Source organism: Ovis canadensis, chromosome 19 (assembly GCF_042477335.2).
Source record: "Ovis canadensis isolate MfBH-ARS-UI-01 breed Bighorn chromosome 19, ARS-UI_OviCan_v2, whole genome shotgun sequence".
In the NCBI taxonomy this organism is placed as follows: Eukaryota; Metazoa; Chordata; class Mammalia; order Artiodactyla; family Bovidae; genus Ovis; species Ovis canadensis.
In genome coordinates, this window is record NC_091263.1 from 35,844,313 (window position 1) to 35,857,210 (window position 12,898).

Here is a 12,898-nt window from a genome sequence, read left to right on the forward strand (position 1 = left end):
AAGACTGCACAAAACCGTGTCCTGATTTCTTTTTGTTAATACATCCTATTTTGTACCTTTAACACTTTATTAAAACACCCTAACTTGTAAGAATCTCTCACAGAGATTGTTATTCCCAGCTCCTGTCCACCGAGGTCCAAAGGAACGTCCCGAGAATGTATGTATAACGAGCGCTCTTGAGCAATTTTTAGCAACCGTCAATCTCAGGAAATACTGAGGTAGGTTATATTGCCTTTGTCAAGGAAAGAATCTTTTTTAAAAGGATCAGGATTTGGGGGGAGGAGTCAAAACTGCCGCTGCCACTACCGAAGTATTTTTACCGTATCTATTTGTGGCTCAGCTTGTAAAGAATAGGCCTGAAATGCAGGAGACCTAGGTTCGATCCCTGGGTTGGGAAGATCTCCTGGAGAAGGGAAAGACTACCCACTCCAGTATTCTGGCCTGGAGAATCCCATGGACTGTATAGAGGGGTCGCAAACAGTCGGACACGACTGAACGACTTTCACTTTTCACTTTTTCATTTAACCATGTCGCTTCTTGCCCCTCCCACTGCTACCATCTCTCCTGTACACTGTGGTCATGACCTAACCTTTGGGGTGTGGGAAAGATTCCTGGTCAAATCTTTTACCCCTCTGAATCTGCTTCCCATGGGCTTCTGCGGTGGATCAGCGTTAAAAAAGACTGCAATGCAGGAGATACAGGTTTGATCCCTGGGTGGGGAAGTTACCCTGGAGAATAAAATGGCAACCCTCTGCAGTATTCTTGCATTGGAGAATCCCATAGACAGAGAAGCCTGGTGGACTACAGTCCATGTGATCACAGAGTTGGACATGACTGAGCAACTAAACCACCACCACCATCTTTCCATAATTAGTAAGGTGGCAAATGTCAGCTCCAAAGGATTATTGCTTTCATGGGATGACAACAGTATGAGGGTTTTATTTTCTTTTGTTTGCTGAATTGGAAATGTCTGCTAAGTTTTGCCCTCCATAAGTTTAAACCATATGCCTGTTATACTGAGGTTCCTGAAAAGCTTGAGAAGCAAGGCCTGATGGTTAGCTCAAATCAGACTGGCTGAGGGACCAGGGGAGTGATTAAGAGGATGATGAAGCTGTCATGTGGCCTACTCATCACATCCTCAGGGTCAGGGGATTTTTAGGAACACAGAGGAGGTATAATGGGGACTAAGAAGGAACGCAAAGAAACATCTGATTATAATACAAGGTAGCTGGCACATAGTAAGGCCCTTTTTGTTGACTGAGTCTTATTCTTGTCCAAAATCCTGCCTGCCCAAGCGTTGAAAAGAATGTAAAAAGAGTTGTAGCCTGGATCTTTTGCCTACAGATTCCTCTCTGGGAAAGGCACCTAGGGACTCTGCTGAAAGTCCAACTTCAGGTCTTGATCCTTAGCTTTCAGGTCTGCCTCCTCCAGAACTTGCAAAGTAAATAAGAATATTAAGGACCATGTCGTATGTTTCCTAACTTATATTGCAAATTTGAACTCATCACAGTCACCTGCAGACCACATTGGTAATAACTCCTATCTTCACATTAGTTACAAGCTCTAACAAAAGACCAGGACCCCCCTGGTGGCACAGACAGTAAAGAATCTGCCTGCAATGCAGGAGACCCAGGTTCGATCTCTGGGCCAGGGAAGGTTCCCTGCAGAAGCAAATGACTACCTACTCTAGTATTCTTGCCCAGAGAACTCCATTCTTGCCTGGAAAATTCTGATGGGTTCATGGGGTCACAAAGAGTCAGACACAACTGAGCAACTAACAAAAACAAATCTTTTTTCATAACCAGAGAAAAACCATTTGACTTTTGAGAGGTGCTTTTCATGGTCAAACTGACAACAGTTGCCAGTTGTATATGTTGAGCGAGTTTCAAAATAATTTCACGTGTTCTCATTTAATCTTTGCAGAAAAGCTTGTAAGCTCTGTTCCATAAGCCATAAAGGGAAGAAGTCAGGTTGAGGGGGGCTCAAGTTCTCCAAGCTAGTTGGCTCCAGGCAGAAAGAATTATTGCCCTGGTTTCTCACACTTTAGTCCCAGAAACTCACTGTAACTAGCTGGCCCTCAAAGGAAAAAAAAATTGGTGCTTCCCTACTCTTCCCAAACCAACAATGCTGACGCTAGTGTCCTGCACAGCCTAAGATTTAGGGGTCAGACTCACAGTGTTTCCTTTTCCAATTAAACTGAACAGTAACAACAAAAATCTCATGCTAGCCCTTTTGACTAGGTTCCCCTCAAGGTAAATGTAGCTAAGATTGGAACAACACCCAGCTCACACAAGAAAACCCAATCTTAAAAATCATCTCCTTAAGTAACTGTCTTGTGATAGATGTTCCCATACATAATCTCACAAAAGCATCAGGGGACTAATTAAAGGGAACACTGAAATGCACTATGGGAAAAATGGGTAACACCAGAGATAACAGCTAAGAACCTAGACTCAGAAGTCGAACTGCCAGGTCTTCAGGGCAGATTATAGCACTGCCCTCTGAGTAACCTTGGGAAGTTGTATTTCAGGACCTGTTCTCTCATCTGTAAAATGAGGGTGATAAGATAGTACTTACACATACGGTTTTGAGAATTAAGTTTATTTGTATATAGTATACCTACAATAGTGCTGCATACGTGGTGAGCCCTATCTAGTTACTAAGTCATGTCAGAATCTTTTGTGACCCCATGGACTGTAGGCAGGCTCCTCTGTCCGTGGAATTTCCCAGGCAAGAATACTGGAGTGGGTAGCCATTTCTTTCTCTAGATCGTCCCAACCCAGGGATCAGACCTGCATGTCCTGAGTGCAGGCGGATTCTTTACCAATGATCCACCTAGGAAGCTTGAGCTGTATTATTATGACACATGAACTCTGGGTTAAGACCTGCATCTAATATAAGTACCCAGAACATAAACAGCTGAGTTCTGTTGGATGAATAACTAAGCCCCTATTATCAAAGCAGTATTTTAGGAGGAAACCAAGTATAAAATAGGACAAGGGCTAAAACTCACCATAGTCTAAGAACAGTTGAAAAAGCTTTGAATCAAGTCTAATTCCAGCTCTATTTAACTCAACCTGTTCAGCTTCCACACATCAGGGTCCATTCAATCTCTGTCTGACTTTGATAGTTGAAGATGACTGCTTACATCTATTTCAGTTCCTTCAAAGATATCCTCCATTGTAAACACACATTACAGTTTTGAGGATCAGTTTGGTAAGGCTGCATGGGTGAATCAATACACTAGCCTCCTGAAACTGCAAAGCCAGAAAAAACTCTGGCCTTTTGATGACCCTAAAGAGCAGTCTCAGAGCTTGCTATGTGAAATATCAGGACTAGAATAGTCTATTAAAAGAAGGATTTAAAAAAATAATAATAATAATAAAAGGAAGGATTTTTCCCCTCTAAGAAGTTATAAGTGATTACCCCAAACAATAATGTAAAAAAAAAGATGATTTTCACAATTCTGACTACTGCTTCTTTCTGAAGCAATATATACTTGCTTTATAAAGGTGGAGTAAGGGAGAATAAACAAACAATAAAGAGTGGGGGGAATAACTGTAACCCCATGATTGATTTGGTAAAGATCCAACTCCATAATTCAGTAATATTGTTTCCTTAGCTAGGTAAGAAAAGCTAAATTTTACATTTGTTTTAAAACTGGACAGTAGAGAATTATCATCTGTACCTCTTGTAAGGGCATTAGTCTCAAAGTCTGTCAACAGACTAGGTTGGCAAGACACAGGGACAGAGACTAGTGGAAATAAAAACTAGTCCATCCCCTGAGGGGGCCAAAGTGGCAATTCCCAGAGAAAGTGCAAAGGCATTTACCCTTTGACCCAGTCATGTTTCTGTGCATTGCTGCACATGGACATAATGATCCATTGGAGTAATGTTTATAAAAGCAAAAAGTTTATCTTTTTTCAATAAGAAAACACCATAAAAGATAAATTGATATTAAGAGGGATGGTAGTGGAAGAGCGGTAACTCAGTCATAGGTGAATAATGGGGCTTACATATGAAAAAAATCAAATTATTGGGAAAATAAAGAACTTAGAAAAAACATGGTGAGCTTCCTTGCCCACATGTTCTAACTGCTAAATCAAACACAGCATGTTTCCAACAAGAAATGATTTTCATCACCACCATTCATATGCCACATCCCAGCCCTTTTATTGATGCATCCAGAAGAAGTAGCAATGATACAAATTTGTAACTCTTAAGGGTGAAGAGAGCTAGCAATTTCACAAAGTGGCTACTGGTTAAGATGATTTCTTTTTCCTTAGGGGATTATACAAGTAGAAAAAGAAGTCATCTAACTCATGTATTGGGTAATAGTAGAAAAGATGGACTCTCTTAATGTAGAAACAAGATAGTACATTATGTAATACAGACTGTACAAAACAGAAGGCTGTAGATTATGTAAGAGCTGGTTGGAGACATACTATAATTAGCAATCTGTTGATGTTCTACTCCCCCAGCTCAAAGGGAGCATAATTTTTGTTGGGGGATTTCCCCCTCCCTTACTATTTTAAAGGAAGTATTTTCTAACTGCCCCAGGTTTCTCCAAGCTTTAGAAAAATTGCAGCAGAACCCTAGTAACATAGCAGTTATAAAGTATTAAACATTCACTCTAAATATGTGCCCCCAAATTGGTAGTATATATGTGGTTTATATTTTTCCACATTGTATACCAGAATATATTTTTTTGCAGTCTGGGAGAAATGATTTAACATTTTTAATGGCTTTCAAAGCCCATGTGGCTACAACATTTCCTTCAGACAAAATGTAAGTTGTTATGTCATTCTGTAAAATGTCTGTGATCTCTAGCCCTTAACTACGTTAAAGTTATGAAATTTAAGCCTTTCTGTGGTTTCAGGACTGTTTTAGGAGGAACACACAACACTAACAATCACTGGGATACCAGGACCAGTGGGCATTTTCATCTCTTCCGTGCCTTCTGTTTCACCACCATCCAGATCCCTAGGCTGCTAGAACCAGAGCTCGTTAGTGGAAGAAAGGATAGTAGAAACCCTCTACTATTCATAAGGGAAAACTGCAGAGCCAAAAGGGGTTCAGCAATTCACCAGTCACACAATCATTAACAGCAAAGAAAAGAACTCATTCTCTTAAACACCCATCCAGCACATGGAACCAAGCTAAGGAAGCATTTTAAGGTGACAATTTTTTCACACCACAATCCTTTGATGAATACAAGACCTCCAAGTCCCAGTAAAATGAGGTTAAGGTATCCCCTCCTTCTTAATTTCTGCCAGGAAATCTACATTACCTACATCACCGGCTACCTTGGGATTTTAAAATAGAATTACCTTACCGGAGAGAGCTTGTTAATGAAATGGAATAATGAATGACTTTGGCTGTTGTTCAGATTAAGGAACTTTCCATTGAGTCTGTCTGGGACGTCAGTGACTCGTTTTCCTAAGAACATTCAAGAGGCAGCCATTACAAAAGTACCTATTTTTATTAATAGCTGAATTTTAAACAGAAATTGTGTGGAAAATATTTACTAATCAACAGGAAGCACCTGCCATGGGTTGCATTATTTGTAAAACTGCAAACTGAAGGGAAATCAGGCAAGCCTAGTGTTTGCTTTTGGAGAAGGAAATGGCACCCCACTCCAGTGTTCTTGCCTGGAGAATCCCAGGGACGGGGGAGCCTGGTGGGCTGCCATCTATGGGGTCGCAGAGTCGGACATAACTGAAGCAACTTAGCAGCAGCAGCAGCGTTTGCTTTGTCTTCAAGTATGTTCACTGATGTACATGTTGCTGACAGTACCACCTTTAAAGTTTGGAACAAAATGAAAATATTTCACATACTGATATAGTGGTTCGCCCAATGACACATTTCTAGAGAAAAGCATTCAGCCAATTGGGCTTCCCAGGTAGCACTGGTGGTAAAGAACCCACCTGCCAATGCAGGTAGACCCCACAGATGTGGATCTTCTGGATCCGGAAGATCCCCTGGAGGAGGGCAAGACAACCCACTGCAGTATTCTTGCGTGGAGAATCCCAGGGACAGAGGAGCCTGGTGGGCTACAGTATAGGATAACACAGAGTCGGACACAACTGAAGCGACTTAGCACACATGCACACACATTCAGCCAACTGGATGTTACAGCTATGGTTCCAGCTACAGTAGAATTAATGCTCCAGTTCTCAATCCTCCAGTCCCTGAAAAGGCTGAATTATACCAAAGCAACATTTCAGTGTAACTGGATCCTACAGGAGAATACACAAGGCAATTAGTTCCTTAGTCAAAAACAATAAACACAAAAGCAGACACAGTCCAATTCATCCCATTTACTTGACAAAATCAAAGGGACTAATTTTAGAAGTCTCAACTTTTGAAAGTAAATATAGACTTAGAACTGAGGGCAAAGTAAGCTAAATTTATACCCTCTCCCCACCCTGCTCCTAAAACACTCCTCCTTTAAAATACCACTTTAGTAGGAAGCTGCTGAGGACCAAATTGATAGCTTGACTATATGGCTCCACCAATTCAATAAAAAACTTAAACCTGATACCCAGTTACTTCTATCCTAGAAATGTAAAAACACACACGTCACTGACCAACACTGTATGGTTGTACAGAGTGACAATGTGGATATGGAAGAAAAGCCACGTGGAACTCCTCTGAAAAAATACAGAAAATGATTTCCCCAATAGCTTTGATGGAATAAATGTTCATGTTCACAGTGTGAAACATACTAAACAAAACAGATCAAATGTTTTACTTTAGAAGTGTGCGTCTTTGGGAAAACCACCATGTTTGATACTTTAAATCTTTTCACTCTAGAACTGAAGTCAGTAAGGAGACATGTCTTGCAATTTCAGTTTATTAATAGTTTTGTTATGATTTTAAAAACTGGATTACAAAATGCTTAACTAGCTCTTGCCACTTATTTTCAAAAAGTCCTAAATTTGGTGTATTATGACAGTTTACAAGATCTTCTTGACTTAGGGATTAAACCTAAGTCTCCACATTGGGAGTGGATTCTTTACCACTGAGCCACGAGGGAAGCCCATTACAGGTAATATCATTGCCTCCATCCCACCCCACAAATCGCAGTGTCAGTCCTATGAATATTCAAGTGCTTATTTCAATTTTAACTGGCCCACAGACCCACTTCTTTGAAAGCTGAGCTTATTTCCTTCTAGCACATGGTCTATAGACTGTGTTCATGGTATCTTTCCAACTCCTTTCCAATGTGTCAGCACCTTCCATGATGATGCATATTTTAAGTTCAAACTGTCAATACAACCCTCAAAATGCAAGTTTATTGAATAAAGCTGAGAAGAGCAGTAAACAGACAAAAAAATGCATCCACCTAAATTAAAAAAATTCACGTATTTACAAAGTTCGATAACTGTTAGGTTTCACATGCAGAAGTTAATGCACAGGAAAATGTTGGTAGTAGTGTCTGGCTGTCTTGAAATGCTGGAAGCAATGAAGAGACACACAAACACATTACGGTTTAGCTGTAGGTCAATTAAACGAACCTATGCGGTCCCCGCAAAGTCACACATTCTAGTTCTGGTTCCTCCTTTTAGGCACAAGCAAGTTGCCACATTCTTTGTAATGGTTCACAGTGACCATTAATGGCGTTGATATACAGTAGCAAGTTTACATATCCCTTTGTTTACAGAACCATCTGTCCCATCAGGGAAGTATGCAACATGCATCAAAGAGTAAGAACAGAATTTTAAAAGCTGAGGTTCTACTCATAAAAATGTGAGTGGAGGAAAGCAAGTAGTGTCTGTGCAACACGGTGCAGAATATTTTTGTACAGAATATTTTTAAGGCCATGGCAGTCTATAAATTAAAACTGGTATCATTAAAAGAACTTACAGTTGACTGCACTTTGAGTGCTCAACACGTTTGGAAATGCACTGTCTACATGAGTGCTGCTTAACAAAAGAAACAGAATCACACACAGTGTGAGGCAACACATAAGCAGGTGTACCACAGACTTTGAGCTACTACAGTGGGCTATGTAAGTAACGATTCACAAGTGATCCAGTTTTCATATGTCCCTTTATGTGTATGGAGATCACTAAGCTACAAAACATGTTCATGGAAGTCTGTACACATCTCCGTAGCACAGAAGCGAACAACAGACAGCATTGGTTCCTCCGCTCTCTGTGTGATTATTCAACAACCTGCAGACACTGGGCATGATTACATCAGAGAAAGCAGGCAGGTCTAGAGTTGTCACAATCATCAGGATGTCCAATGGCACCAGACAAAACAGTGCCAAAACTTGTATCAGTAAGAGAGAAAAATAAGACTTTTTGTCTCTAAGTATCTATTGTGCTGAAAGTCAACTTTACGACTGGATATAAAAAGTCAAGAATTAAGAGTGTCATGCAGCAACACTGGTTTAATAACTGGACAGAGAAAGAACAAACAGGTGTGTGAACAGTCTGACATTCTTAACACGTTTTATTATATTGGCTGGAATGCTCTAAATTCATGAAAGCTTTTGAGAAAATCTTCAATTCCCAACCCCTTAAAAAAGTGTGTTGAACCAGGAGAGAAAAAAGGAGAAAAAATATAGAAGTAATGATCTGGACAGATACAAAACAGTATGCCTCAGTTCCTCCTGTACCCCCAACTGCTTTCTGGAGATGAAGAATTCTCACAGAGCAGAATGTGTTTAAAATTCATTGCCTAAGATCTTCCCAGTGTAAAGAACCAATAACAACATTGATCTGGTGCCTCTGCTCACTCTTTGCAGACCATTTTTTAAAATTCCTAAGGTGTAATTATACATTTCACATGCATGTGTGAGATATATAAACATTATGTTTCTATCCCACATGAGTCAGGCTAAAGGTTTGCTAAATACTGTGTGTGGCACTAGAAACTTCATGCTGTATCAAGTCAGTATCAGTATTAAGCTACTGGACTCTATAATGAAATATCATAGATAGACATTTACCGAAAACCAATAGAAAAACCTGGCCCAGAAAGACCAGAACAGAAGTATGCAATTTTTCTTGATTTAAGATGGTCAAAGTGTGTTTTGTTTTGTTTAAAAAAAAAAAGCTCTACACACTGTTAAAGACAAGTATGTATAAGAAGTCTTTTTGTGTGTGTTGACTTTATCATGACAACTCTAGCTGATTCTTTATGAAGGATTAGGGATATACATCTTCAGCAATGCACATGAGAAATAAACTCTGAAAAAGGCAATTTCTTGGGTTTAGGAAGGACCGTATTCTGGGAAGTACTTCAGAGGAACGGACAATAATTCTAGGATTAGAGCCAGGAAGGACTGGAAGACTTCAGGAGATGCTTCAGCTTCTTCTAGATTTTGAATGTTGAATAAGCCACTGAAGTGTGATATCTAAAGATGGAAGGAAAAAAAGTGAAGATGTTAAGACATCAAAGTGAAGAAACGAGATATCAGAGATAATATTTAAAACGCGGCTATTTCAAAGCATACGTCAGGCCTGCCCTCTTCTTTTCTGCCTCTTTACTACTGTAATACATAGGTATCTGTATCTGTACTACTCTTCTTCATGACCTGACCTTTGAGAGGTTAATCTGGAAACACGAGGAACTGAACAGTCTCCAATTTAAAAGTTAAATTGTGTACAGAACAGCATGTGCCTTTCTTTATTCATTCAAAAGTTTAATGATTGCCTGTGAGATCAGGTATTGTATGTGAAGTCCCAGGAAGGCAAAGAGATGGGGGAACCCCTCTCTACTTTCCAAGTATCATTTGGGTTTAGAGGATGGCCCTCACAGAATTCCAGGCACAAGAAAGCGCAAAAGAATAAACAAAGGCAGGAAACTGTGTTGAGCTCTGTATGGATTACAAGTGATAAGAGGTGGCTAAAGTACAGGGATGGGGAAGGGATGCCGCTCACTGCTGAGGCTAGAGCAGGGGTTCTCAAGCTCACCCTGACATTGGGGGCTGGATATTCTTTGGTAGGAAGGTGGAGGGGAGAGTCTTTCCTATGTATAGTAGAATATTTTGCAACATCTATAACCCTGACCACAGGATGCCATTATTACCACTCCCACCCTCAGCTGTGAAAACAAGTCATGTCTCCAGGGAACTCCAAACAGCCCCTGTGGAGCACAGCTGTCTTCAGTTGAGCACCACAGGCCTAGAGAGAGCCAGATACCCTTATGTGCCATTCTAAGAGGCTCGGAAGTTGGGATTTTATTCTCAAATCAATAGGAAGTCATTGGAGAATTTTAAGCAGGGAAGCTATACTGTTTATTGTAAACTGTAAGTTCACTGTAGCAAGTTCAACGATGGCAATGGAGGAGGGCACCTGGGAGGGCTGCCGGTATAGAGACTGATCATTCACAACACAAACAGCAGAGGGACGAAGGCCTGAACCAAATCGGGTGTTTTAAGAACAGAGGAATAAAATGGGAAGCATATTTAAAATACAGAACTAATAGGACTGACCAAATGCAGTGGGTGAGAAAGAATCTCTTCACCTGAATAAGTGTGTGTTTATCACGCAGCTGCTGACTAACCCAGTGGCTAAAGGAAGAAGAGATGTGGAAAAGAAAAAAACTAAGAATTCGGCAGTGAGCACATCAGGTTTGAGGTACAGAAGGTTAACACATGGAGACGTTCAGCAGGTAGTTTCAGCTATACAGATCTGAGGAAGAAATGGAGATACCACTGTGGAGGTGGCAACTGAAGCTACAGTGGCTGAGAATAGCCAGGAAAAGCACTTTTGACAGAAGAAGGCAGCTAAATCAAAACACTGAATTACTATCCCTTGAGTTCTTTAAAATGTGTTACCCGAATAAAGGATACGTGAGCACCTACTAAAAGCAGCACTCTCTTCTCCAAGCCTGGAGAATGTTCAACCTCCCAATTTTCCAGCTAACATTCATTACAGAAACTGTAAGCCAAACACTGTATATAAAGAAGAGCCTAGAGCTGAGATGTGAACAGACACAACCTGTTCAGAGCTGGGGAAACAATGTTGAAGCAGGTCATTTGCACTTCAAAAGGAGGACAGCAGTGTGTAATATGAGCAAAGCCACAATCACTAGGACTGAAAGGAGGCAAAGGGAAATTTGAAAGTGAAATGACTAAGTTTAAGTATTTAAGAAACACACGGTAAAAGCAAACCAACCAACCTATGGACACTGGACTTAAGTAATACCCTAAAGACAGATGAATCCTTAAGACCAGACTAAAAGGCAGGAAGTAAGATATTCAGATGAAACAGTAGTTACCCCTATGATAAAAAAGGCCACAAGTATCAACCATCTTCAAAAAGACCATCTTCCCTGAAATAATCTACCCTATGCGTAGGGCTTCCCTGGTGGCTCAGAGGTTAAAGCATCTGCCTGCAATGCGGGAGACCTGGGTTCAATCCCTGGTTGCGGAAGATCCCCTGGAGAAGGAAATGGCAACCCACTCCAGTACTCTTGCCTGGAGAATCCCATGGAGGGAGGAGCCTGGTAGGCTACAGTCCATGGGGTCACAAAGAATCAGACACGACTGAGCGACTTCACTTCATGCATAGTTTGAGGACATATTACTAATTAAACTAAGGGACCTCATGCTCCCATTAGAAACCTGCAAATATAACATACAACCCAACCCATGTGCAATGAATACTTTAGGGAGCAATTTAGAAAATTCGTAAATTTGGTACTAAAATATATTACAAAAGCTGAAATTAAAGAGAGTATTCTGAGATTTTTTACTCAAGAAGCTTGACTTGACTGTTGCACTTCTCGCTCCAAATAAACAGGCTTTACAAACTAATTTTGAATCTAGTTAAACAGTGGATCCATTTCCTTGAGCTTGATAATAATATGAAGTGAACCAGGAGTTCTACGATCACAAACCTGGTGACCATGGAGCTCTGAAGTAAACTGTGAAGATTGGGCTTAAAGAGCATTAAGAAGGTCTCACCAGTTCTCCTGCATTTCCTTCATAAATGAGCAAAGTATCTGACTAGTTTGTCACAGCAGAAAATAAGGGTTTTAAGGGAGTAACGGATTTACAGAAGCGCACAATGTACCAAAAAGCATGGTTAGTATAGAACAGGGTCTCTCAATCTTGCCACTACTGACATTTTAGGCCGAACCATTCTCAGCTCTGGAGGCGATAGGATGTTTAAGACCACTATGGTCTCCACCCACTAGATGCCAGCATCATTCTCCTCATAAGACAACTGAAAGAGTTTCCAGGGGGAAAAAATGCCAAATGTCTCTGGGAGAAAAATAATCCCTCTGTGAAAACCTCTGCTGTGTAAGTAAATGGTCTCTTGGGGGCACAGCTTAAAACTTAACAAGAGTTCCCCTCAACATAGGAAAAACATTTTAAATAAACTTGAAGTAACCCTAAGTACTGGAATAGTCTGTTCTCAAATGAGCTAGATGATCCCAAAATAACAAGTCACTTATTCTATCTAATTAACAGAGGAGAGTTTGTGTCCATCAGCAATGTAGTGGGCTCAGACTGCTCTGGGTGGTCTTTAAAGGAAACTCAGAATCAGTGAGAAACACCATCAGTACTATAAGCAAATTAGAGCAGGTCTGAGGGGAAAAGGGCAGGAGCTGAGATACAGACTGGAAATGACTGGGAAAAAAAGTTAAGTACAGTAAGAAACAATACATATTGCACAAAGGCTAAAGAAAAAGTGTCAAAAAACCTTTTAAACACACTGTTTTGGCACTACTGATTTATTACATTGTATTCTGGTATACTTTTTTAATTGATGAATTGTCTATGGAAGAATGGTGAGCGAGAGAGAATTTGAAGATGGGGAAGGAGCCATGAGCCAAGAGAGCAGGCACTCTCTAGAGGCGGAAAAGGGCCAAGAAACAGATTCTCCCCTCTACAGCCTCCAGAAGGAGCGCGCCTGTAATGTTAGTCCTAGAC

The 12,898-nt window shown here is 40.5% G+C and overlaps 1 protein-coding gene across 1 annotated transcript in view; it reads right to left on the reverse strand.

The window, feature by feature from the left end:
* Positions 1–8,445: 8,445 nt before the first annotated feature.
* Positions 8,446–12,898, reverse strand: part of ARL8B (ARF like GTPase 8B) — a 50,864-nt gene continuing 46,411 nt past the window's right edge. The window contains exon 7 of the mRNA XM_069561821.1: positions 8,446–9,370. Coding sequence (XP_069417922.1) covers positions 9,321–9,370 — 50 coding nt within the window. The 3' untranslated portion in view covers positions 8,446–9,320. The remainder of the gene's footprint in view (positions 9,371–12,898) is intronic.